This window comes from Macaca nemestrina, chromosome 8 (genome assembly GCF_043159975.1).
Source record: "Macaca nemestrina isolate mMacNem1 chromosome 8, mMacNem.hap1, whole genome shotgun sequence".
In the NCBI taxonomy this organism is placed as follows: Eukaryota; Metazoa; Chordata; class Mammalia; order Primates; family Cercopithecidae; genus Macaca; species Macaca nemestrina.
Window position 1 is genome coordinate 78256889 of NC_092132.1, and position 27090 is coordinate 78283978.

General features: G+C 38.7%; 1 protein-coding gene, 1 long non-coding RNA gene and 1 pseudogene across 5 annotated transcripts in view; 1 reads left to right on the forward strand and 2 right to left on the reverse strand.

Annotated features, from left to right (window-relative positions):
- LOC105482172 (uncharacterized) overlaps window positions 1-27090 on the reverse strand; it is a 76443-nt gene that overhangs the window by 25004 nt on the left and 24349 nt on the right. The window lies entirely within an intron of this gene.
- The window catches only part of LOC105482171 (protein phosphatase 1 regulatory subunit 42), a 67120-nt gene that overhangs the window by 16513 nt on the left and 23517 nt on the right, over window positions 1-27090 (forward strand). For all 4 annotated transcript variants that reach the window (XM_011742154.3, XM_011742155.3, XM_011742153.3 and 1 more), the window contains 3 exons: window positions 198-336; window positions 2459-2575; window positions 26318-26435. In XM_011742154.3, coding sequence (XP_011740456.2) covers window positions 198-336; window positions 2459-2575; window positions 26318-26435 — 374 coding nt within the window. The remainder of the gene's footprint in view (window positions 1-197; window positions 337-2458; window positions 2576-26317; window positions 26436-27090) is intronic.
- LOC112426750 (U2 spliceosomal RNA) lies at window positions 1346-1519 on the reverse strand (annotated as a pseudogene).

The following is a 27090-nucleotide window of genomic DNA, read 5'->3' on the forward strand; positions in this document are numbered from 1 at the left end:
GTACTTCTAGACTAAATGAAGTATAAGAATTTGTTCTCATTTAGATAAACCAACCTTTCATAGATTTAATATAACACAAAATTCCTCATTTATAATTTTGTTCAGCTCAATTATTTTGTTATTACACTTTTGTCACACTTAATAAAGACCATGACATTCTCAGAATGTCTATTTAGAACTATGTCTATGTTTTGCAGGTATCTGGGAGGCAATTACATTGCTGTCATAGAAGGTTTAGAAGGATTAGGAGAACTAAGAGAGCTTCATGTTGAGAATCAGAGGCTTCCCCTTGGGGAAAAGCTTCTGTTTGATCCAAGAACTCTTCATTCTCTGGCAGTAAGTTCACATTTGAATATTTTGACAAGGAATATAGTGATTAACAAGTTATAATGAAACAGGAATGTGGTGAAGGTATATTTGGACATTGTACATCGTCTGCATTTTATATGGCCAGCTCAGAGTTTATCTGAGGACTGAAGCTGATTTTCTCAGGTACAATCTCAGAGACTCAGCATTTATAAAGTGGGATAATAAAACTTGCCTCTTTGGGTAACTGGAAGGATGAGAAGAATGTGAAAAGGTATGTTAACTGAAGTTCTAATACAGATGTTCATTCATTCATAATGTGGACCTTGGTGATTATCATGGCTCAACATTTTAAATTTTAGGAAAAAGCCTAAGGAGAGAGGAATGTGCAATCATTTGGAAACCTTTAAACAATATAGTAGAGAGCCATTGTAATAATAAGTTGTTTTCTTCCGGGATCCTGATTTGATTGTAGATTGCACTACATACAGCTCTACCACATCAGAACTATGTAGGCCTGGGAGCCCTGGGGTTGGGGCTCTAACTGTGTCGCCTGAAACGAGTCACATTGGATGGAGGTACCACAATAAATTGAGAAGCCAGAGGGTACCACTTAGGCTCCTGCTAATCCTCAAAACAACAGACTTACTGGGATAGGCTAACTTTAATTCTGGGGCAAGGGACATAAATGGGACATGGTAGTTGTTTTACAGATTTCATCAGTTTTATTTTATTTTATTTTTATTTTAAAAATAAAAATAAACTCTGTCGCCCAAGTTGGAGTGCAGTGGCACAACCTCTGCTCACTGCAACCTCCACCTCCCCAGTTCAAGCAGTTCTCCTGCCTCAGCCTCCCAAGTAGCTGGGACTACAGGCGTGCGCCACCACGCCCGACTAATTTTTGTATTTTTAGTAGAGATGGGGTTTCACCATGTTGGCCAGGCTAGTCTGGGATTACAGTGTTGGGATTACAGGTGTGAGCCACCGTGCCCAGCCTCATCAGTTTTATTTTAGAGGGCCCAGAAATAGAGGATAGTGGATGGATTTTGACCCAAATTTATAAAAATTAAGAGGTAGTTCTCCCAATACTTTAGTATCAGGAAATATTTTTTCTAAAGGTTGACTGTGCATGGATGCCTCCATGTTTTTTTTAAACTTAAACTAATAAGAACAGATACTGCACTAGATCTTAGCAAAAAGGCCATGAAGCGATGATTGACTCCATCTTGGCAGAGATTCCTGAGCCTCGTAAGATGACTCTGATTTAGTGTTATAGTGTTACAACAACACTGAAATTCCTGTTAATTAGCTAATTATTATTTTAAGTAGTTCCTGAACATATAGATTGATGGGAGAAAACCATATAGACAAGTAGAGAGAAAAATAAAAACCAGATATTATTTTATTCTTGATCATGTTTCCTATTTAGTAAAATAAAGACAAAAACTATTTCTTCCTATGTAAGTATAAATCTTTTTTCGAGACGGAGTTTTGCTCTGTCTCCCAGGTGTGATCTCTGCTCACTGCAACCTCCACCTCCCAGGTTCAAGCGATTCTCCTGCCTCAGCCTCCTGAGTAGCTGGGACTACAGGCGTGTGGCACCATGCCCAGCTAATTTTTTGTATTTTTAGTAGAGATGGGGTTTCGCCATGTTGGTCAGGCTGGTCTTGAACTCCTGACCTCAAGTGATCCGCCTGCTTCACCTCCTAAAGTGCTGAGATTACAGGCATGAGCCACTGCACCCAGCCCCTATGTAAGTACAAATGTTAGTAATATTTAGCACAAAATGATAATTTGCTAAAGCTACAGTATTGTGTTACTTGTTTATTGGGGCATCTTTTTTTCTTTCTTTGCTTTTTGATTCTTGGCTTTTTTATTCTATAAGTTTATTTTGTATCTTGGAAAAGAAAAATATGACTTATGGAGGAATTATAGGGAGAAAGGGTAAGTTATATGACATACTGTGGTTCTAAAACTTTCATCTGAAAAAAAAAATGCATTAAAAAGCATTTCATGGCTTTTGATGTTTTTACCTAAAGAGTAAAACAACCTGAACTGATCAAGCTTAAAATTTTCAAAGTTTAGGATTTCTGGTTCCTATATACAGTATTTAGACTATTTACTAATGCTAACTTGGTTATTTTTCTTACAGAAATCCCTCTCTATATTGAATATCAGCAATAATAATATTGATGACATTAGAGACTTAGAAATACTGGAGAATCTTAATCAGCTCATAGCCGTTGACAACCAACTTCTGCATGTGAAGGTAGTGTAAAGAGAAATTAATTTTTAAGATATTTACATGAAATTATGATTGAAAAATATGTGTTTTGAAATAGCTATAAAATAAATATATCACATTAGAAACTACTCTGGATTTTTTCTAAAATTAGCTAATGAATCCCTACTTCTTAATGTATTTGTGTGTATAATTCTGTCCTCTTATTCAGTTTTCTCCTTTATACTCCAATACCTCTATCCCTCACCAACAGAAGAAAAGTTTCTCTGAGACGGGAAGTATTTCTTCTTTGCATTATTTTCTCATCAAACTTTTTCTTCTAGAGACTAGATTTCTTGCCCCTTAAGCCTGATCTCCCAATGAATGAGTTTCTAGTAACTATGACTAGACCTGAACTCTCTCTTGGCTACTTCTTTTTGGGGAAGTACTTGAAATTATTCTGATTGAACTTACTCTAATTTGTACCAGCTATATTAATGTCATGTTATATCATATCATGCCATATTCATTCAATTATTCATTTAATCAAATATGTATTGGCCATCTACGTATTTGTCAGGCACTAATACTACTCAGCGTAGAACAAAGGAAGGAATATACGATCTTGATCTTCAAGAATTTGAAAACAAGGTCGACCAATCAACCAGTAATGAGACTACAATATGATACTGTTTTTATAAGTATTGTGATAGCCCTAACTCAGCCTAGGGCTATAGAAGGCTTCCTCGAAACAGTCATCCATGAGTTGAGCCATTGCTATGACCTTAAAGTTTCTAGTTTGGCAATGGAATGAGCTGTGGTATAATTTCTTGACATACGAACCACAGGAAGAAGAATGAGCTTCTTTCTCCCAAAACAGCTTTTGTTTCAGAACTACTTCCACACAGCCATTTGTTGACCCTAAAAATGTTACGTTGACCTTGTTTCCAAATTCAGATCTATGACCTGGTTCATCCCAAAGCTGCTATAAGCAATAGATAATTATGAAAATAAATATATGTATTCTAGCACAAATGAATTCCTCAAAATATCTAAAATGCCATTGAATAATCAGGGTGAATGTTTAAAATAAGAAGACCTTAGGAAGCACAACTCAATTAGTTGTTTCAACTTACAATGTGAAAAATGTAAGACATTCATGGGATAAATTCTGAATTAAAATATATTTTACATTTTATTTTATTTTTTTCTTTTTATTTTGAGACAGAGTCTCTGTCGCCCAGACTGGAGTGCAATGGCGAGATCTCGAATCACTGCAACCTCTGCCTCCCAGATTCAAGTGATTCTCCTGCCTCAGCCTCCCGAGTATCTGGGATTACAGGTGCCTGCCACCACACCCAGCTAATTTTTATATTTTCAGTAGAGACGGGATTTCACCAGGTTAGCCAGGTTGGTCTTGAACTCCTGACCTCAGGGGATTCGCCCACCTCAGCCTCCCAAAGTGCTGGGATTACAGGTGTGAGCCACCGCACCTGGCCCTTTATTTTATTTTTTGAGACGGAGTCTCACTCTGTTGCCCAGGCTGGAGTGCAGTGGCGTGATCTTGGGTCACTGAAACCTCCGCCTCCCGGGTTCAAGTCATTCTCCTGCCTCAGCCTCCTGAGTAACTGGGATTACAGATGTGCACCACCATGCCTGGCTTATTTTTGTATTTTAGTAGAGACAGGGTTTCACCATATTGGCCAGGCTGGTCTCGAACTCCTGAGCTCAAGTGATCTACCCGCCTCAACCTCCCAAAGTGCTGGGATTCTAGGCGTATGCCACTGCACCCAGCCTGGTAATGGCCATTACTTTTAAAGAGTTATTCTATTATGCTTTTTAACTCCAAACAGAGAAAGGGGAGTTTGATAACAGGGCAAAACTTCTAGCCTCTAAATGATCCCAAAGGAGGTTTTTCTGCATGACATTAAGACAAAGCTGTTTTGCCTACATGATTACTCTTAGACCATGTTAATAATGCATACCCAGAATAAATGTGCAGCCAAAATAAATACCTTCATTATTGCTAATTATTCTATCTAATGACCAACATCTAAATCCTCTTTTTTTTTTTTTTTTTTTTTTTTTTGAGACAGAGTCTCGCTCTGTCATGCAGGCTGGAGTGCAGTGGTGTGATCTTGGCTCACTGCCACCTTCACCACCTTGGTTCAAGAGATTCTCCTGCCTCAGCCTCTCAAGTAGCTGGGATTACAGGCATGTGCCACCACGTCCAGCTAAGTTTTGTATTTATAGTAGAGATGGGGTTTTGCCATGTTGGCCAGGCTGGTCTCGAACTCCTAACCGCAGGTGACCCACCTGCCCCAGCCTCCCAAAGTGCTAGGATTACAGGCGTGAGCCACTGCACCTGACCCAAATCCTCTTTAACGACTGAACTCCATATTATCTCCCCTATGTAGCTTTTCCTGAACCTCCCCATCAAGTTAATCTATTAAAGACTGAACTCCATATTATCTCCCCTATGTAGCTTTTCCTGAACCTCCCCATCAAGTTAATCTATTAAAGACTGAACTCCATATTATCTCCCCTATGTAGCTTTTCCTGAACCTCCCCATCAAGTTAATCTATTAAAAAATATTTACAGGCCAGGCGCGGTGGCTCAAGCCTGTAATCCTAGCACTGTGGGAGGCCGAGACGGGTGGATCATGAGGTCAGGAGATCGCGACCATCCTGGCTAAGACAGTGAAACCCCGTCTCTACTAAAAAATACAAAAAAACTAGCCGGGCGAGGTGGCGGGCGCCTGTAGTCCCAGCTACTCGGGAGGCTGAGGCAAGAGAATGGCGAATGGCGTAAACCCAGGAGGCGGAGCTTGCAGTGAGCCGAGATCCGGCCACTGCACTCCAGCCTGGGCAACAGAGCGAGAATCCGTCTAAAAAAAAAAAAAAAAAAAAAAAAAAATTTACAGTAGTCCCAACTTATATGTTAAGGCTACATTCTAAGACCCTCAGTGGATCCCTGAAACCATAGGTAGTATTGAATGCTATATATATTAGTTTTTTCTAAGTGTACATATCTATGATAAAGTTTAATTTATAAATTAGGCATACTAAGAGATTAACAACAACAATAATAAATGGAGGCTGGCTGCAGTGGTTCATACCTGTAATCCCAGCACTCAATCAGGAGATTGAGACGATCCTGGCTAACGCGGTGAAACCCCATCTCTACTAAAAATACAAAAAATTAGCCATGCATGGTGGCGGGTGCCTGTAGTCCCAGCTGCTCGGAGGCTGAGGCAGGAGAATCGCTTGAACCTTGGAGGCAAAGGTTGCAGTGAGTCGAGATGGTGCCACTGCACTCCAGCCTGGGTGACAGAGCAAGACTCTGTCTTTAAAAAAAAAAAAAAAAAAAAAAAAAAAGGGAGCGGTTACAATGTCAGCATCACTGCTCTTGCACTTTGGGGCAAGTGAAATAAGGGTTGCTTGAACACAAGCACTACAATAACCACACAGTAGATATGATAACCTAAGTGACTAATGGGTTGGTAGCATGTATAGTTTGGAAATGCTGGACAAAGGAATAATTCATGGCCCAGGCAGGACAAACAGGCCAGCGCAAGATTTCATTATGATACTCAGAACAGCATCCATTGTACTCAGCTGGGCTAGGCGGCTGATGCCTGTAATCCCAGCACTTTGGAAGGCTGAGGCAGGCCGATCACTTGAGGCCAGAAGTTTAAGATCACCCTGGCTGACATGGCAAAACCCTATATAATTTGCCCCACATGGTGGTGCACACCTGTAATCCCAGCTACTCAGGAGGCTGAGGCAGGAGAATTGCTTGAACCCAGAGCCAGAGGTTGCAGTAAACCAGGATTGTGCCACTGCACTCCAGCCTGGGTGACAGAGTGAAAAAAAGAGTATCCATTTTAAAACTTACAAATTATTTGTTCTGGGATTTTCCATTAAATATTTTTGGATGACAGTTGACTGAGGGCAACTGAATAACGGGGTTGGGGGAACTACTATATTATATTCCACATTCCAGGCACTGTTCTAGGCCCTTGGAAAAACACATCTTAGATACTGGAGATACATGATAAATAAGACAAAGTCTCTACCCTCGGCCAGGCACAGTGGTTCACGCCTGTAATCCCTGCACTTTGGGAGGCCGAGGTAGGTAGATCATGACATTAGGGGTTTGAGACCAGCCTGGCCAACATGGTGAAACCCTGTCTCTTTTAAAAAAAAAAAAAGAGGCCGGGCGCAGTGGCTCACGCCTGTAATCCCAGCACTTTGGGAGGCTGAGGTGGGTGGATCACGAGGTCAGGAGATCAAGACCATCCTGGCTAACATGGTAAAACCCCGTCTCTACTAAAAATACAAAAAAATTAGCCAGGTGTGGTGGCTGGCGCCTGTAGTCCCAGCTACTCAGGAGGCTGAGGCAGGAGAATGGTGTAAACCCGGGAGGCAGAGCTTGCAGTAAGCCGAGATTGCGCCACTACACTCCAGCCTGGGCCACAGAGCAAGACTCTGTCTAAAAATAAAGAAATAAAAATTAAAAAAAAAAAAAAAGCCTCTACCCTCAAGGCGCTTACTTTACAGAGGTACAAGGGAGGAAATGGTAAGAAAATACATAAGCAAGGCCGGATATGGTGGCTCATGCCTGTAATCACCGCACTTTGGGAGGCCGAGGCAGGAGAGGATTGCTTGAGGCCAGGAATTCAAAACCAGCCTGGACAACACAAGAAGACCTTTTCTCTACAAAAAAAAAAAAAAAAAAATTAAAAAAGAAATTAGCAATTTGCTTCGTGTGATGGCATGTGCCTGGACTTAGGTACTCAGTCCCAGGTACTCAGGAGGCTGAAGTGGGAGGATCGCTTGAGCCCAGGACGGGATCCCTTGCCCCAAGGGATCCCTTGCAGTGAAGCAGTGACCTGTGATCCATCCACTGCACTCCAGACTGGGTAATAGAGTGAGACCCTGTCGCAAAAAAAAAAAAAAAAAATTTAAAAAAGAAGAAAAGAGAAGAGAAGAGACCTAAGCAGAGAAGATTTTGAAAAGTGCTATGAGGGAATTAAATAAGATAACAGAAAAAGAGGAGTCAGTGGATATTTTAGATCAGGTTAATATGAAAGGCCTCTGAAGAAATGACATTTACATTGAGATCTGAAGGATGAGAAAGAAGATATGCAAAGAGCTAGGGAAAGAACATGCCAGGCACTAGCGAAAGTAGATGCAAAGGCTCTGAGGCCAAAGAAAGCTTGAGTGTCCAAGGAACACTGTAGTATGGTACCCAGTGCCTACCTTAGTTTCTGATACATTGTAGGTGCTCAGTAAATACACTGTTGAGTGAATGAAGAGGCAACAGTACAATATGAGATTAGAAAAGAAGGCACAGAGGCCAGATCATAAAGGTCATTTTAGGATATAATCACAAATTTTTACTTTATTCTAAGTATAATAGAAAGCCACTGAAAGGATTGTTTTCTTTTTCTTCCCTTCCTCTGTCAATTGAAGGATTATTTAAAAAAAAAAAAGATTTATCTACTGCTATATGTGCTATATGAAGAATGAGTTTCAAGAATGACAGCAAAGAGATCAGTTGGGAGACTACTGCAGAAGTTAAATAAGAGAAGATGGTTGCTTAGAGATGAAGAGGAGTGGGTGGGTTTGAAAGTAATGAGTTATATTTTAAGGTGGAATTCACATAACTTGTTGATGAGCAGGATGTAGGCATAAAGGAAGGGAAGGAATCAGGATGACTCCTAAATTTTGTGTGAGGAAACGGGAAGACAGTAGTAGCCTTTATAAGGAAGAAACAGAAAAATTCCACCTTGTGAAATGCCTGTTGGATACTGAAATGGACATGTCAAGTAATCATCTGGAGTTTAAGGGAGAAGTAAGATTGGAAAGTTTGAGAGTCAATAGCATTTACATGATATTTAAAAGCCATGGCATGAGGTGAAAGACAATAGAGACAGAAAAAAAAAATGAGGCCAAGACCAATCACAGAAACACTCCAGTATTTAGAGATCAGTTAGAAGACTCCATCAGGAGTCAGTGATGTAGAAGAAGAGAAAAAGGAGTTTCAAGAAAGAGGGAGTGGCCACTTGCACTGAATGATGTTGAATGGTTAACATGAGGGCAGAGGAGAGTTTAAAGAACACCTGGATAGAATATCTGAACAACAAAGTTACAGGGGATAAGTTTAATTTGTGAAGAAGTTGAACCACAGAGTCTGTGGGTCAAAAACCACAGCAAATGGTAATGCTAAAAAAACAAACAAACCAAAAAAACTCACAAGTGGGTGGACTTCCTGAAAGACTAAACACTGAAATGTTAGCCAATATTTCTCTCCCTCTCTTACATACAAGTAGGCTCTACTCTCAAAACCCTGCCTGCATGGCTTTAAAACATTGGGCAAAAGTTGGTGAATTCATTCCTCTTTAGGGAAACTGACTAGCTCACGACAAAACATCTCCCAATCCTGACATTTAAGAGTTTCAGAGGGAAATGCCAGCTGCCTGCCCAGTTGCCCCACAGTGAGACAGTCAACAAGCCTTGCCCTCTCACAGAAAGCTCTCATTCACTTTAATGAATAAACAGGCAGCTCAGGATTAGGAGACCTCTGAAAAGAGCCTCTAAAATCAAAGAGAGAGAAACAGAAACAAAAAGAAAGAATTCCAAAGAAATAAATCATGTGGAAACAGGAAAACAATCCTTTAAAATCCCACTATAATTTCCCAAGAGAAATGAAAAAGATTCCATAAACTTGAAATAAAGCAAGATTCTATTTTTTAAAAGAAACATGAATAACAGAGCACTTAGAAATTAAAAATAGGATGAGAAAATTAAATATTCAATATAAAGTTAAATGATAAAATTGACAGTCTCCCAGAAAGAACAAACAAAAAGAACTGAACATAAGCAAGTAGAAAAGAAACTTACAGAATTAATTCAGAAGATATGACTAATAAGAGTACCAGAATCAGAACCAGAATCAGAGAATAGGTATCTTAGTCCATTTGTGCTGCTATAACAAAATACCTGAGACTGATTAATTTATCAGCAGAAACCTACTTCTGAAAGTTCTGGAAGCTGAGAAGCCTAAGATCAAGGCACCAAAGGTTGGTTTCTGGCAAGGCTGCTCTCTGCTTCCAAGATAGAGCCTTGGGGCATCCAGAGGGGATGTGTCCTCAAACGGCAGAAGGATGAAAGGAGCAAAATTACCCTTTTATAAGGTTCTCATCCATTCATAAAGGCTCTGCCCTCATAAATTAGTCACTTCCTAAAGGCCTACCTCTTTTTTTTTTTTTTTTTTTTTTTTGAGACAAAGTCTCGCTCTGTCGCGCAGGCTGGAATGCAGTGGCACCATCTAGGCTCACTGCAAGCTCCTCCTCCCGGGTTCACGCCATTCTCCTGCCTCAGCCTCCCAAGTAGCTGGGACTACAGGTACCCGCCACCACGCCCGGCTAATTTTTTGTATTTTTAGTAGAGACAGGGTTTCACCGTGTTAGCCAGGATGGTCTCGATCTCCTGACCTCGTGATCCACCTGCCTCAGCCTCCCAAAGTGCTGGGATTACAGGCATGAGCCACTGTGCCAGACCCCAAAGGCCTACCTCTTAATACTACTGCATTGGCAATTAAGTTTCAACATATGTCCAGGAAGAATAAGGCAGGGAAAAAAAAAGTTTCAACATATGAACTTTGGGGAACACATATGGACCATAGCAATAGGGGGAAAATGGAGAAATATGTTTTTAAATTATAAAGACAATCTAATGGGCCATGATGTAGTAACCAGGACCAGAATCGCCCTCCATAAAAACAAAGAGAAACCTAGACAAAATATGTGAAACAACTTTTTCAGACCTTGGACAATAGGCAGCCCAGGCCTGTTGTCCCTAAGAGAAAAAAAACAACAAAATGAATATCGACCACAGTGCAGGGAGAGGAACAGCAAACAAGAACCACAAAAATCTTGCTTTCAGATGTAATCTTGTTGGGGGGAAAAAAAAAGAAGCAGCATGAAAATGTAAATCATAACCCGAGAAAAATCAGTCCAAAAAAAAAAAAAATACCCAGAAATGACATGAAGGATAGAATTAGGAGAGAAGACTTTAAAAAAAAAAAAAAAGCAATTATAAATATACTGTAAAATTTAAAGAAATTGTGAACAGAAAGGGAAGAGAAATGGAAAGTGTGGGGAAGACATAACTTCTAGAGCTAAAAAATATTTATTTATTTATTTATTTTATTTATTTATTTTTTGAGACAGAGTTTCACTCTTGTTGCCCAGGTTGAAGTGCAATGGTGCAATCTCAGCTCACTGCAACCTCCGCCTCCAGGGTTCAAACGATTCTCTTGCCTCAGCCCCGCCTAGCAGCTGGGATTACAGGTGCCTGCCACCACACCCAGCTAATATTTATTTATTTATTTATTTTGTATTTTTAGAGAGACGGGGCTTCATCATGTTGGCCAGGCTGGTATCGAACTCCTGACCTCAGGCGATCCACCTGCCTTGGCCTCCCAAAGTGCTGGGATTACAGGCATGAGCCACCAACTAAAAATATTCCTAAAATAAAAAATTTATTGGATAAGATTAAAAATATTCCTAAAATAAAAAATTTATTGGATAAGATTAAAAGTAGATTAGCCATTGTGCAAGAAAAGATCAGTGAACTTAAAGACATAGCATTAGAACTGTCCAAAGTAAAGCATGGAAAGAAAAAACACTGAAAAAAAACAAAAAACAAAAAACCGGGGGCAACAGAGCGAGCCCCTATCTCAAAACAAAACAAACAAGCAAACAAACACAGAACAACAACAAAAATAGTGGCCCCAAAATTACCAAATTTGATGAAAATTTTAATCCCTGATCCATGAAGCTCAACAAAACCCAAACAGGAAAATCCCAAAGAAAATTACACCAAAGTACACTACAGTAAAATTGCTAAACAACCAATGATAATAAGAATATCTTAAAAGCAGCCAGGCACAGTGGCTCACGCCTGTAATCCCAGCACTTTGGGAGGCCAAGGCGGGCGGATGACTCAAGGTCAGGAGTTTGTGACTAGCCTGGCCAACATGGTGAAACCCTGTCTCTACTAAAAATACAAAATTAGCCAGGTGTAGTGGCTCATGCCTATAGTCCCAGCTACTTGGGAGGCTAAGGCAGGAGAGTCGCTTGAACCCAGGAGGCGGAGGTTGCAGTTAGCCGAGATTGCACCATTGCACTCCAGCCTGGGCGACAAGAGCAAAACTCCATGTAAAAAAAAAATATATATGTACATCTTAAAAGCTACCAGAAGAAAAGACATTTAAAAGATATTTTATGTACATAGAAAGATAAGAATTATTACAAGCTTCTTGTCAAAAGCCATACAAGCCAGAAGATCATGAAACATATTTAAAATGCTAAAAGAAAAACACCCTTGTCAACTTAGAATTATATATCCAGTGAAACCATCCTTCAAAAAAATGAAGGCAAAATAAAGAAAAATAAAACCTAAGATAATTTTTTTTTTAGACAGGGTCTTACTCTGTTGGCCAGTCTGTAGTGCAGTAGTGTGATCGCAGCTCACTGCAGCCTAAATTTCCTAGGCTTAAGTGAACCTCCTGCCACAGCCTCACTGTAGCTGGGATCACTGATGTGTGCAACCACACAAGCAATAAAATGAAGGCAAAATAAATAATAACTATATAGCATGGGGTTTATGACATGTAAAAGTAAAATAAACAGTAACAATAGCACAAATGACAGGAATGGAGAAAATAGTGACATATTTTTGTCAAGTTCTTACATTACACGTGAAGTAGTATCATGCTATTTGATAGTAGCCTGTGCATATTTAAAAATGATTGTTTTATTTATTATTTTTTTTTTTTATTTTTTTTTTTTTTGAGGCGGAGTCTCGCTCTGTCGCCCAGGCTGGAGTGCAGTGGCGCCATCTCGGCTCACTGCAAGCTCCGCCTCCCGGGTTCCCGCCATTCCCCTGCCTCAGCCTCCGGCGTAGCTGGGACTACAGGCGCCGCCACCACGCCCGGCTAAAAATGATTGTTTTAAACCCTGAAGCAACCACTAAAATACAGTCAAAGATTTTTACAACTAGTAAGCCAACAATTAAGAGAAACTCAAATGCCAAAAAAAAGTAGGGGACAGGAAAAGAAAAAGGAAATAAAGAACAGATAAGACAAATAGCAAGACAGTAGTCTTAAACTCAGCCAATATCAGTAATTATATATTAATATTAATATTAATAATTATATTAACAAATAATTTAAATAGTTCAATTAAAAGGCAGAGATAGTAGGACCAGAGAACAGATAAGACAAATAGCAAGACAGTAGTCTTAAACTCAGCCAATATCAGTAATTATATATTAATATTAATATTAATAATTATATTAACAAATAATTTAAATAGTTCAATTAAAAGGCAGAGATAATAGGACCAGATTTTTTTTAATCCAATCTTAGCTGGGCATGGTGACACCTGTAATGTCAGCACTTTAAGAGGCCAAGGTGGGAGGATTACTTGAGCCCAGAAGTTCGAGACCAGCCTGGGTCTTGTTATTTATGCTTTAAAAAAAATAAAAAATCCAGTAGTACTCTCTGGAAGAAACACACTTTATACATAAAGATATGTGAGTTAAAAATAAAATTATGGGCCGGGTGCGGTGGCTCAAGCCTGTAATCCCAGCACTTTGGGAGGCCGAGACGGGCGGATCATGAGGTCAGGAGATCGAGACCATCCTGGCTAACACGGTGAAACCCTGTCTCTACTAAAAATACAAGAAAATTAGCCGGGCGAGGTGGCGGGCGCCTGTAGTCCCAGCTACTCGGGAGGCTGAGGCAGGAGAATGGCGTGAACCCGGGGGGGCGGAGCTTGCAGTGAGCCGAGATCGCGCCACTGCACTCCAGCCTGGGGCACAGAGCAAGACTCCGTCTCAAAAAAAATAATAATAATAAAATAAAATAAAATAAAATAATGAAAAAAATATACTGCAAACACAAGTAATATGAAAAATGAAATGGCTACATTAATATAAAATAAAATAGATTCTAGGACAAGAAATATTACCAGAGATACATAAGGAAAATTTATAATGATAAAAAGTGCCAGTTCTTTAAGGAAACATAACAATCCTCAAAGTTATGCTCCTAGCAACAGAATTACAAACTACATGAAGTAAAAATTCACAGAAGTAAAAGGAGAAATTGACAAATTCATAATTATAAATTATATCATAATTTTTGAGCCCAGGAGTTCAAGACCAGCCTGGGCAACATGGTGAAACCCTGTCTCCACTAAAAATACAAAAATTAGCCAGGCATGGTGGTGCATGCCTGTAGCCCCAGCTACTCAGGAGGCTGAGTTGGGAGGATCGTTTGAGCCCAGGAGGTGGAGGCTACAGTGACCAAGATCACAACACTGCACTCCAGCCTGGGCAACCGAGTGAGACCCTGTCTCAAAAAACAAAATTATCAACATAATCCGTATGAAATGAAACAAAGTCCATAGAAATCACAAAGAAAATTAGAAAATACTTGAACTGAATGAAAATGAAAACAAAACATTTGAAAATTTGTGGGATACAGTAAAGTAATGCTTAGAGGGAAATTTATAGCTTTGAACGCTTATAGTAAAAAAGAAGAAAAATTATAAAATGACAACAAGAATGAGGGAAAAATACAAACAATAATGATAATAAATTTAAGATGAAGAAAAATTAAAACAATGCTCTAATCTTGTACGTCAAGCAGCAAGAAAAATACATGCAAATTAAATACAAAATAAATTTGAAGGAAGGAAATGAAAAGGAAGGAAAGAAGGAAATAATGAAAATAACAGCAGAAATTAATGAAATAGAAATATAGGCAACCATTAGAAAAAAATCAATGATGCCAAAAGCTGGTTCTTTGCAAATATTAATAAAATTAATAAACTTCTATCTAGGCTGTTCAAGAAAACAGAGAAAACACAAATTAACAATATCAGGAATGAAAAATATGTCACTACAGTTAAAAGGATAAGACGGGAATGTTGTAAAGAACTTTATGCCATAAAGTTGGCAACTTAGTTAAAAACATATTCCTTGCAAGACATAAATACCAAAACTGATATAAGAAACAGGAAGTCTGAATAGCTCTGTATCTATTAAATGCATCATATTTCACAAATAAAAATATTTCCACAAAGAGAACTCCAAGACCAGATTACCTCACTGGTGCACTTTATCACAAAATTAGGAAAGAAATGATACCAATCTTACACAAACTCTTTCAGAAAACAGAAAAGCAAGGCCAGGTGCAGTGGCTCACACCTGTAATCCTAGCACTTCAGGAGGCCAAGGTGAGCAGATCTCTTGAGCTCAGGAGTTCCAAACCCAGCCTGGGCAACGTGGTGAGACCCCATCTCTACAAAAAATACAAAAATTAGCCAGGGCTCATGCCTGTAATCCCAACACTTTGGGAGGCCAAGGCAGGAGGATCACCTGAGGTCAGGAGTTCAAGGCCAGCCTGACCAACATGGTGAAACCCCGTGTCTACTGAAAATGCAAAAATTAGCTCGGTGTGGTGACATATGCCTGTCATCCCAGCTACTTGGGAGGCTGAGGCAGGAGAATCTCTTGAACCCAAGAGGCAGAGGTTGCAATGAGCTGAGATCATGCCACTGCATTCCAACCTAGGCAACAGAGTGAGACTCCATCTCAAAGAAAAAAAAAAAAAATTAGCCAGCCATGGTGGTGATCATCTGTAGTCCCAGCTACTCAGGAGGCTGAGGTGGGAGGATCACATGAACCCGGGAAGTCGAGGCTGCAGTGAGCTGAGATCATGCCACTGCTCTCCACCTGGCTGGGGGAACAAAGTGAGACCCTGTCTCACAAAGAAAAAAAGAAAGAAAACAGAGAAGCAGGGACTACTTCCCAACTCATGTTATCAAATCAGCAATATTACAAGAACACTGCAGAGCAATATACCCTAGGAACAGAGAAGCAAAAATCCCTACTAAAATATTAGCAAATCAAGTCCAGCAATATATAAATAGATAACACGCAAAGACCAGATGAGGCTTATCTCAGGAATGCAAGATTGTTTTGGCATTCAGACATAAATCAATATAATTCACCAAACAGAATAAAGGAGTATTATATGATCATCTCAATAGATGCACAAAATGCATTATATTCAGCACCATGTATGATTTTTAAAATTATCAGCAAACTGTAAATAGAAAGGAACTTAACCTGATAATAGGCATCTATATAAAATCTACATAACAAGATACTTAATGATGAAAGATTGAATGCTTTCCCTAAGATTAAGAATAAAGGAAGGATATTTGCTATACCACATTACTCAACCTTAGAGTTGCACCTGTCTTAGCTAGTGCAATAAGGCCAAAAAAATGAAACAATGACATTGCTTGAAAAGGAAGAAACAAAATGTTCTTTATTTGCAGACTACGTGATTGGGTACATATAAAATGATTAGAAATCCGCAAAAAGCTATTAGAACTTATGGAGTGTATTTAGCAAATCCATATGCTTAATGGCAAGGTCAATATGCAAAACGTAACTGTATTTCCATTGACTAGCAGTGAACAATTAGAAATGAAATTTTTTAAATTGGCATTTATAACTTCATCAAGATACATAAAATACTTAGGGATACATTTTTTAAACTATGTGCAAGAGCTGTACAATAAAAACACAAAATATTGGAAGAAATTAAAGAAGATCTACATAAATGAAGAGAGATACCATTTTCATGTATTAGCAGATTGTATTCTAGTTTTGATTTTTTGTTTTAATAGACTTTTTTTCTGGTTTTGATTTTTTTATTTTAATAGACTTTATGATTTAGATTAATTTTAGATTCATAGCAAAATTAAAAGTACAGAGATTTCTCATATACTGCCTGGCCCTACACTTGCATGGTAGAAGATCTGTATTCTTAAAGTGCTAATTCCTTCTCAATTGATCTATACATTCAACATAATCCCAATCAATATCTCAGATTCTTTTCTCTTGGAAATTGACAAATCAATCCTAAAATTTATAAGAAAGGGACCTAGAATACCAAAGCAACATTGGTAAAAAGAACCAATTGGTAAAACCATCATGGGCATGGTAACTCATGCTTATAATCCCAGTACCTTGGGAGGATGAGGCAGGAGGATTGCTTGAGCCCAGGACAGCAAGACCCCTTCTCTAAAAGATGTTTTTTTCTTTTTTTTTTTTTTTTTTTGAGACGGAGTCTTGCTCTGTCGCCCAGGCTGGAGTGCGGTGGCCCGATCTCGGCTCACTGCAAGCTTTGCCTCCCGGGTTCACGCCATTCTCCTGCCTCAGCCTCCCGAGTAGCTGGGACTACAGGCGCCCGCCACTATGCCTGGCTAATTTTTTTGTATTTTTAGTAGAGACAGGGTTTCACCGTGTTAGCCAGGATGGTCTGATCTCCTGACCTCATGATCCGCCCGTCTCGGCCTCCCAAAGTGCTGGGATTACAGGCATGAGCCACCGTGCCCGGCCTAAAAGATGTTTTTTTTAAAAAAAATTAACTGGAAATGGTGGCCTATAGTACCAGCTACCCAAAAGGCTGAGGTGGGAGGATTGCATGAGCCCTGGAGGTCGTGGCTACAGTGGACCATGATTGTGCCACTGCACTTCAGCCTGGACAAGAGAGTGAGACCGTGTTTCTAAAAAAAAAAAAAAAAGCACAGCACAGTGGCTCACATCTGTAATCCTAGCTCTTTGGGAGGCTGAGGCTAGAGAATCACTTGAGCCCAGGAGTTTGGCACTCCATCTCTACAAAAAAAATTTGTTTTTTAATTAGCTGGGTGTGGTGGCACATGCCTGTGGTCCCAGCTACTCAGGAGGCTGAGGTGAGAGGATCTCATAAGCCCAGGAGATTGAGACAGCAGTGAGACATGATCACGGCACTGCACTCCAGCGTGGGTGTCAAAGTGAGATCCTTTCTCAAAAATAAAATAAATAAAATAAAATACATTTGGAGAACTTACCCTACCTGATTTCACAACTTTAAAGTTACGATAATCAAGACAATGTGGCATTGACATAGGGTAGCCATGAAGATTAAGGAAACAGAATAGTTTATAAATAAACTCACACATAGGGTCAATTGATTTTTAAGAGTCTCGCTCTGTTGCCCACGCTGGAGTGCAGTGGCACAATCTCAGCTCACTGCAACCTCCGCCTCCTGGGTTCAAGCAATTCTTCTGCCTCAGCTTCCCAAGTAACTGGGATTACAGGCACGTGCCACCACGCCCAGCCAATTTTTTATATTTTTGGTAGAGACAGGGTTTCAGCATGTTGGCCAGGCTCTTCCTGATCTCCTGACCTCCAGTGATCCACCTGCCTCAGCCTCCCAAAGTGCTAGAAATACAGGTGTAAGCCACCGCGCCCAGCCAAAAATCCCAATATTTCAATGGAAGAAGGGATAATGTTTTCAACAAATGGTGGAACAACTGGATATCCAAATAGAAAAAGTGAACCTTTACTCTTTACCCCATGCACAAAAATTTACTCAAAATGGATCATATCCAAATTTAACTGCTAAAATATAAAACTTCTAGAAAAAAATAAAAATTTCTTTAAAAGAACACAAAAAGCACGACCCATAAAAATTGAGTATTTCACCTAAACAGGAGAGTAAACTAGGAAAAGGGAAGACATGGTATCTAGGAAACAGTAAAAAAGCTAAGGAAATTCACAGAAGTGAAGGTAAGTCTTAGGACAGCAGCTGTACGGTAGGCTAGAAGGCACCCAGCCCATGTTGCAACAGACTGAATTGTGGTAAGTACATAGAAAACTAAGAAATTAGGCAATTTTTAACTCTGTGGAAAATAAGAAGCAATCCTAGTGTACTATGTAGTTTAGCTATGAACAAGACTTAATTGAGCTTAATAATATAGTCACTGAAAATTGGCCAGGTGCAGTGGCTCACATCTGTAATCCCAGCACTTTGGGAGGCCAAGGCAGGAGGATTGATTGAACTCACGAGTTCTAGACCAGCCTGGGAAAGATGGTGAAACCCTATCTCTACAAAAGTACAGAAACATTAGACAGGCGTGGTGGCGCATGCCTGAGTCCCAGCTATTCGGGAGGCTTCAGTGGGAGGATCGCTTGAGCCTGGAAGGTTAAAGCTGCAGTGAGCCATGATCATACACTGCACTCCAGCCTGGGTGACAGAATGAGACTCTGTCTCAAATAATAATAATAATAATAATAATACACTCAGTGAAAATTAATTAACAATGTTAGTATAACTCTACTGACATAGTGGGAGAAGGGAAGTGTAGTAGAGGTTGGAGGCAGTACTTATGAGAATTAAATCATCATCTTTCTTAGTAGAAATTTAGTAGATAAATATCTAAGATTTAAAAATCAAAAATAGCCATTGTTATTTAGAAATGTGGACATAAATGTGTGTAGAAATAGCTGAAGAAGTTGAAAATGGTTTTGTTATAAGCCCTCACATACTCTTTAAGTTTTGTTATAAACCCTATGATCTTATTTGATATTTTAACTGTGTTGATTATCTCACTTTAATTTTTAACGTAATTTAAATAGAGAATGGTTGGTGAAGAAACTTGATTAATATAACCTTGTTATTGTGTATCACCATATCCTTCATTAGACTGAGTAGCTTTGAATGCAAGGAATTTTGATTTATTTACTTCAGGGTTACCCAGAGCCCAGCCCAGTGCTTGGCACATAGCAAGCACTTACTATATGTTTATAGAATGAATGAAGAAGGGCACAAAAAAATATTCTGGAGAAGGAATGCAAAACATTCACTGAGTTCCAGCTGTTGATATATACCAAAAGTTGCTTTCCCCCCGCATAGAGTGAAGATATCCAAAGAGTAAGAATAAAATCTTAAGTTCTTTTACTTCCACCATGAAGACACAAACAATTAAAAATGCCTGGACATAGCTTCTTGGCATTCTGAATATAGACATTGCCCGGGATATGTTTGAAATGTGCTTTTTGTGGTTCATTTTAAATAATATTCTGAAGGCTTAATCAAAGGGCATGTTGAAGCCTAGCATTAGAATATTAACTTGTTTTTCTGTTATGTATTCCTGGGGTCAGCATCTCTATATTTGGCTTTAATTTTTTTCCTTCTTTTTGTTCACTGACATTGTCCAAAAGCTACTGACATCAAATCCTGTGCTACAGGAAAAAAATCTCTCATGCCATACATAAGGTCACTGACATCCATCCTGAGTCGTCAGCAACAGACAGCTTTGTGCCATGGGAAAAAAGAAGTGGACATCATTAAAGAATCCTAACAAAACCACTGTAATTACCCAAGGTTTTCAGCACTTAGAGCAGCTGCTTGTATATGGACTTAGGTTCCTTAAGTGTACCTACAGAAAATACAGGAAATAACTAGTGTAGTTCTTACACAGGAAATTATCGTTTTAAAGTTATTACTTTTGCTGATAATTTACCATTATCTCCAAAAGTAAAAATTCAAAATTTAAAATTAATATTCAAATGTGTTTTTAAAAGGAACCTTAGTCACACTCATTGTATTATTATAAATATTGTAATAGATTACTCCATACTATGAAAGTCCTGTTAATTAATATTGCAGATAGATTTTTGTGAAGTATTATAAACTAAAACATGTTAGTAATTTGTGTGTATTTACAAATTGTCTTCTTGTAGTCCTGTTCCATCAAACTGAATTTATATTTTTGGCATAGAAGACACATTTTTTAAGTGACTGCTTTAAGAGAATATGAAAAAATAATGATCCCTTAGGATGGTTAAACAACTTTGAATCTTTCAACCAAGATTCTTGTTTGAGAAAGGAAGATATTTAAGGAACACATGTAGCAAGGAAAAGTGCTACCAAGGGACTGAAATTCTTGAGCTCTGTGGAAAGAAAAGAGAGAACTGGGTCTCTGAGAAATATAGGCACTCTGAAACATGCCATGCCCTAGCTTACTGAGGGTCCTAGAGCCACAAGGGAGTGACTGCATTAGAGGCTGAGGTACAGGATATAGACCTGTAAGAAGCTGGGTAGCCAAGCAACTTTTGTCCCTCCTGCTGCTTGAGATTTCATTCCCTTGCCTCTCCTCACATCTTTAGACCCACGACTGTCAAGGACTCCTTACCACCAAGATCCTCTAACTCTGCCTTTGTCTCTGCTATTCCTTAATCCAAAACTGGTCCAGGGCAGGGACTTCTAGACAGGAGGATATAGAAGTGGAGAGAAGGGACAGAGGAGGAAATAGAAGAAAAGAGAAGATAGTCTTTCTTTTCTCTCTCTTTCCATGTCTGCAGCACCTCGAATTAGCAACTTCTTCAAAAATGGTTCCATCTTATTTCTCCCTATAATTCCTGTCCTGCTTCTAGCCTTAGGTCACCTGCCTCTCTCTCGTTCATTCATTCGTTCATTTATTCATTCATCTCTTATACATTCATTGAAAACACCTACTCCTACTATGTGGCAGTACTTGCTAGACAATGGGGGACACAAGAGTGAGCAGAAAACAGATACGATCCCTGGCTTTGAGGAATTCTCAACATTCAGGGGAAGAGAAACATTAAGCACATAATCATCCCAAAACAAATATAAAATTGCACAAGTACCACAAAAATGAAGTATGTGGCTCTGAGAGCCTATTATAAGAGAGGGATCTGTCCTAGTTAGAGAGGTCACTAAAGGCTTCTCTAAGGAAGGGACAGCTGAGCTCTGACAGAAAAGAAGCACTTATCAGGCAAAGAAAACAGCATGTGTCAAGGTCCTAGGGCAGGTTGGAGCATGGCAACTATGAGGGATAAGAAGCTGAGATAGTGAAGGTAGAACATAGTACAGACGCCAGTGGGTAGATGGGCCACATAGGTCATGAAAGAGAGTTTTGTCTTTATCCTAAGAACAGTGAGGAGCCACTGGAGGTGTTTAAGCCAGGAGTGAAGTAACTGAAGATTAGCAGTTTGAAAAGATCTGCATGGCTACAGTGTGAAGAACAGCCTGGAAGAGGCCAGGCTAGTTACAAAGTGAGAGATGATGGAAACTTTAATAGGGTAGGGATGGAAATGGAATGGACAGATTGGAGAGCTGTTCAGGAAGTAAAATGGATAAGACTTGGTTGTGAGTTGGATATAGGGAGCATGGGAGGAGGAGAGGTCAAGAGTGATTCCTGGGCTTCTTGCCTTGCACAATGAGAAATAAAGAAGTCAAGAGTCAAGTTTGAGAGATCATGAGTTTTGGTAATGTAGGGTTTGAAGTGCCTTTGAAATGTTCCAGAGAAAATGTCAAGTACATAATTGGACATATGAGGCCAGAGCTCAGAGGATAGATAAATGTGAATCTTCAGTGTATTGTTTAAGTGGTCACTGAAACTACCATCATTCACAAGATTGCCTATAGTCAGGTGGGCAGAGAGTACAAAGAAATGCTCAGCTTGGCCTCCCAAATAATTTGGTTCTTCCTCTTTTGAATAGATGACCTTTATTTCCTTAGGGTAACAGAAGTTTGACTATTATCATCAATGTAGCCATTCTTTTTCTATAAAGGGTCTAAGTATAAATAGAGAAGGCAATGGGTTACAGGAGGCAAACTTTTTTCTAGCTATGATTTTACATTCTGTTGTGATCCAGGGAAGGGAAACAAACACTGTTTGAAAGGAATAAACATAGATTATAGAAAAGGAATCAAGTGAATTGGTCCCCAAGGTTCTCCCAGCAGGGACATATGCTCCTGCTCCCCAGTGGGAGCTCTCACTCTCTGGTAACGTCCTGATGCATTATGGCGAAGACTGTCCCTGCATAGATGTTCTTATAGCATTGCTTTTACCAGTTAGATGTTCTGTTAGTTAGATGTTTTATTAGTTAGTTGCTTCTATTAGTTAGATGTTTTATTAGTTAGATGTTCAGTTCTCAGTATATAGCTGAGATTAGTGGTTTGAAATGATCCACATGGCTACAATGTGAAGAACAGACTGGAAGAGGCCAGGTTAGTTAGGAAGTGAGAGATGGTGGAAACTTTAATAGAGTTTTCCCCAATGTATGAAACAGCCTATTCATACATTAGAGATTTCTGTAGTCAGGGGTTTGTTACTTGTGGGGTCAGAGATTCATGAAGGATCCATGGAGCCTGCAAGAATGTAGAATCACAAAGCCATGAAGGGAGTGATGAACAGGGTGCGATATTCCAAAGAATTGAGACTGAGAAAGTATGTGATTGGCAATGTGTGGATCAGTGATACGGTTAGCAATGCCTTTTCAGTGGCACCAGATTGCATGAGTGCCCAGTGGTTGAAGAAGCAACCAGCTGGTCTCCACACTATAGGCATGCAGTAGACTAGGCCAACTCCAAGTGGTGACCTAGACCAGCAGCAGCAGCAGCAGCAGAAATGCAGAATCTCAGCTTCTGTCTCAGACCTAACAAATCAGAACCTGCATTTAAATAAGATTACTCAGGATTCTTAAGCATACGAAAGTTTGAGAAGCATTAGTCCAGATCAGTCTTCAAGAAGTTTGGCAATGGTAGGTAAGAGACAAAATAAAATCCAGATAAGAGGGAGATACTAGAAATGGAAATGGAAGAGAGAGGAGAACCCAGGAAGAAAAGGCTGGGATCAAAAGACCTACTTAACCTGGGGAAAGAGGTGTGACTCTTCCTTTGTTGAGAAAAATGGAAAAGAAGAATGGAAGAGGAAGTGTGAAATCAAAGGCAGATAACTGAGAAAACTTGGTGGATGGATGACCCACTTCTCCTAAGTAAAACTGGTGGCAAGGTCAACCACTGGAGAGAAGGCAAAAGAGAGGTTTTAGGCCAAACAATATTTCATAGTTTAGAAACTCCTTTAACTTACAGGGCTCTAGTTAAGTGACATTTACTTTTGGTTAACATGTCTTTGCATGTTTTTCCTGTACCTCCTTTAAACAGATATTCATCAATGTATAAAAATTATTAAATACTTTAACAACAATTTACAACAAAACTTTTGCATTTGTACAAGTAATCTGATGAGGCTAAGCTGAGCCATGAACTTCACTAGGGCCAGCATTATATAGCTTGCTGACACTATTAACTCAAAGGAATATCATGGCTGAAAAATGTATACAATTTGAAGAACAAAAATAGTTTAATATTTACCTAAGTTTTGAAGTCTGTAAAGTTTGCTAAATGAATACAATGATCTGAAAAGTTCATCTCAAAGTCAGATATATTAGTGATTTACTTCATTGGTTTTCTGATGACCATTTATCATGAGGTATAGCATCTTCAGAATGAGGGAAATAAAAAACTTGACATATTTGCCTCTTATATGAACTAAATATCTGATTTATAAGACACAAATGAACAAACTTCTACGGCCTGTCATGTTTTCTCAGTTTCTAATTTATTCAACCTCTGCTCATTATTGATCCTGACAAGCAGAGTGACCCAAAGATAAATTTATTCATTCCACAGTTGAGTCAGGAACAAGCCAAAAATTATAGATTTTCCCAGGCAGATGATGACAGGCAGTCAGAGGGATGACAAATGGCTGTCTTTAGATTTAGTAAGGATGGTTGTTCCAGACATTGCCAATAAAGATTGGAGTATGCTGGTCAAATACAGGTTCATCAGCGGTCATCATTAATGGTAGAGAGAGCATTGCTGTGCTGCAGACGCCTATACAGGAGCTTAGGCATCAACCCTGCAGGGGAAATATAATTTGCTCCTCAGTATTTTGCAGCACTCCTCTAAGTGATAGCATGACATGATCATTTATCAAACAGAGACTGTCCAGAAAAGTGTCTGCTTCCTTTAGTAACTTATTGAAGAGAGGAAAGTGAAAGCTTTTTATTAAAGACAGGAAGGCAAAGACAGGAAGGCAATGAACAACCAGAGCGTATCCGAAGGGTAATCGTATTTCAGCAAAGGATTAGTTTAGTCTTAAATAAACATACACTGGAGGGAGTATGTCGAGGGTCATTTATCAAGTAAAGAACAATTAACAAAACTCTAAGCACTCTTTTATCTATATCAATTTGAAGTTCTGTAAGTGTTCTTATTAACTTTTAGATGATGGGCATCACATTCAACACTGTAAAAAATGTGATGTATAATCCCTTCCTTACAGGTTTCTAGAGTAAGAGAAATACAATGTAACTCTCACGTAAAATAAGGTAGTTATGGCTGTATTAAACACTGCCAAACAAATGCTGCTGGAGAAGGCATATTCCAGAGCCCAGAACTGAAGGCTGAAGTTATAATTTATGAAGATAACTTTCTTATAAAAAGCCAACTACTTATTTGTCAATAGGTCAAGAAGTTTCTTCTTCCTTACTTAAAATGTTTTCACTCTCTGTTGACAAAACTTGAGAGAAAGGGAATTAGTTAAGAGGTAGCAGGGCAGGCAAACAGGCAGAAAACTAACACATTTATTACTTTCTTTGTTCCAGGCACTTTATATGCCATGGCAACTAATCTTAATTAACCTCAAGTTATAGATGAAGACATAGATTTGCCTAAGGTCACACAGTAAGCAGCAGTGCCAGGAAGTTTAGGATTGCCTTATTTAAAAAAAAAAAAGTCTTATATTTTCACATAAATTATTTATTGGAATCCCTTAAAGTCTAGCGCAGACTAAATTTAGGGTATATATCCAAAGGAAGTGAAATTACTATTTTAAAAGCAACATGTGCACTCCCATGTTCTTTGCAGTAATATTCACAATAGCCAAGCTATGGAAACAACCTAAGTGCACTACTTTTGTTGAGTAATTCATAACAGATTAAATGCATCTGATATTAAAGATAAAGAACAGAACTTTGGCCACATATAAGAAATACTCAAAGTGTACTTCATTTTCATTAAATAGTAGTTAAGATAAAATACACTTTTTAGAAAGGGGGGAAGGGGAGAAAGCAAGAAATGACAGACAAGGTACTGGGGAAAGAGTGACATTGGATGGGAAAAGAAACTCATATAGGGACAAAGAGGCTGTGAAAAAAGCAAACTGAGACAGTTAGTTCTTAAGTTCCGTTAATCTGTTTTCCTCACATTTATTTGGGTTGTAGACCACAGAATAACTTTATTATTCCTTGAAATATCAGTTAGCTGATTTTCTTCTTATAAACTATAAAAACATGTAAACATTTATGATATAATGTAAAACAAAATTGTACTCACAGTACAATTATGACAATTAAAAATATGTACCCTCCCAAAAGTCCCTATGCTCAAAAAAGATTAGACGGATACATAACAACATATTAAAAATGATCTTTGCATGATAAGCATACAAATGATTTTTCCCCCTTTCTTCCATTTTTCCTTTTGGTAGGTGTTTGTTTTTGTTTTTGTTTTTTAACACTTAAAAAATTAATATGAATTATTTGTAAAATAAAAAGCAACAACACACATTGCTTACAATCGCAAGGGACTGCTTACTCACTACCCCTTAATTGCCTAATCTGTAAACTTCTATGAGCTACACTAAGAATAGGGCATCTTCCGCAGGAAAAAGTTTTTTCTGAGCTGCAGTGGGGGCCATTTAAGGGCGTATGACAGAGAACAGTTGTGTGGCCCTCAACTTAACACCTCATTTTTTTGCCTTATCTTCAGTGCCTTCTATTATCAGTATAGATTGTTTTATTCAAAATTTATTTTAGAAGGTATTATTATGCACAAAATTTATTTAGAAGGTGTTATTATGCACCTTCTAAGTACCTGGCTCTGAGCTAGAATTCCATGAAAGCAGTAATTACCTTTAAAAACAATAACCGACATGCTAGAAGTATTGGTAAATATGAAATGCTTGTGCTTTGCTTTTTCTTCTCTAATTATAGGATTTGGAGTTTTTACTGAACAAGTTGATGAAGCTGTGGAAAATTGACCTAAATGGAAATCCTGTTTGTCTCAAACCAAAATACAGGGACAGACTGATACTGGTGTCCAAATCACTGGGTACATATTTATATTAATAAGAGAATGACAATTAGTTAATTTTTAGTTATTTTACCAGTAAGCTTTCAGAAATATGAATATGACATCTGGATCTGTGAAAACTGTCAACTTTAAATTCAATATTTTGAATAAGAGCAAAAGTTAAAATTGACAAATAAAGCATGAAAAACATCTGCTGTTCAGAAGTAATTAAAGCACCTGATACTTATTCCTTAAGGAGGATATTTTGCTATTACCAATAAAAATGGTTAGTCATAAATGTGTAGAACTTGCTGACCTTTTGCCAAACTTTCACTGGCACAAATCCTTTGATGATCCCAAGAGACTCCTTAGCTCTTGGTTCTGTAGATAAAATTGATCAAAGCTTTCATTGCTTGACATTTGCCAAATGTTACCCTAAGAACATACAGGAATCCCTTTCATTTGATAGGAGAGCTAAGTGAGGAGACCCTTTATGAGATCCTTACAAATAACATTCCTGAATATGCACCATACTGGGGGAAATGGACAAAAGCACTAGATTAATAGTGACCAAGTGACACAGCATCAGAAAGACACACAGTGACCTCTCACGAAGGCACTGGTTTGCTGTGTCCTTGTAAGAAGTCATTTTTATGTTTTATAGGTTACCCAGTCCTCACCAAACAGAGTGACA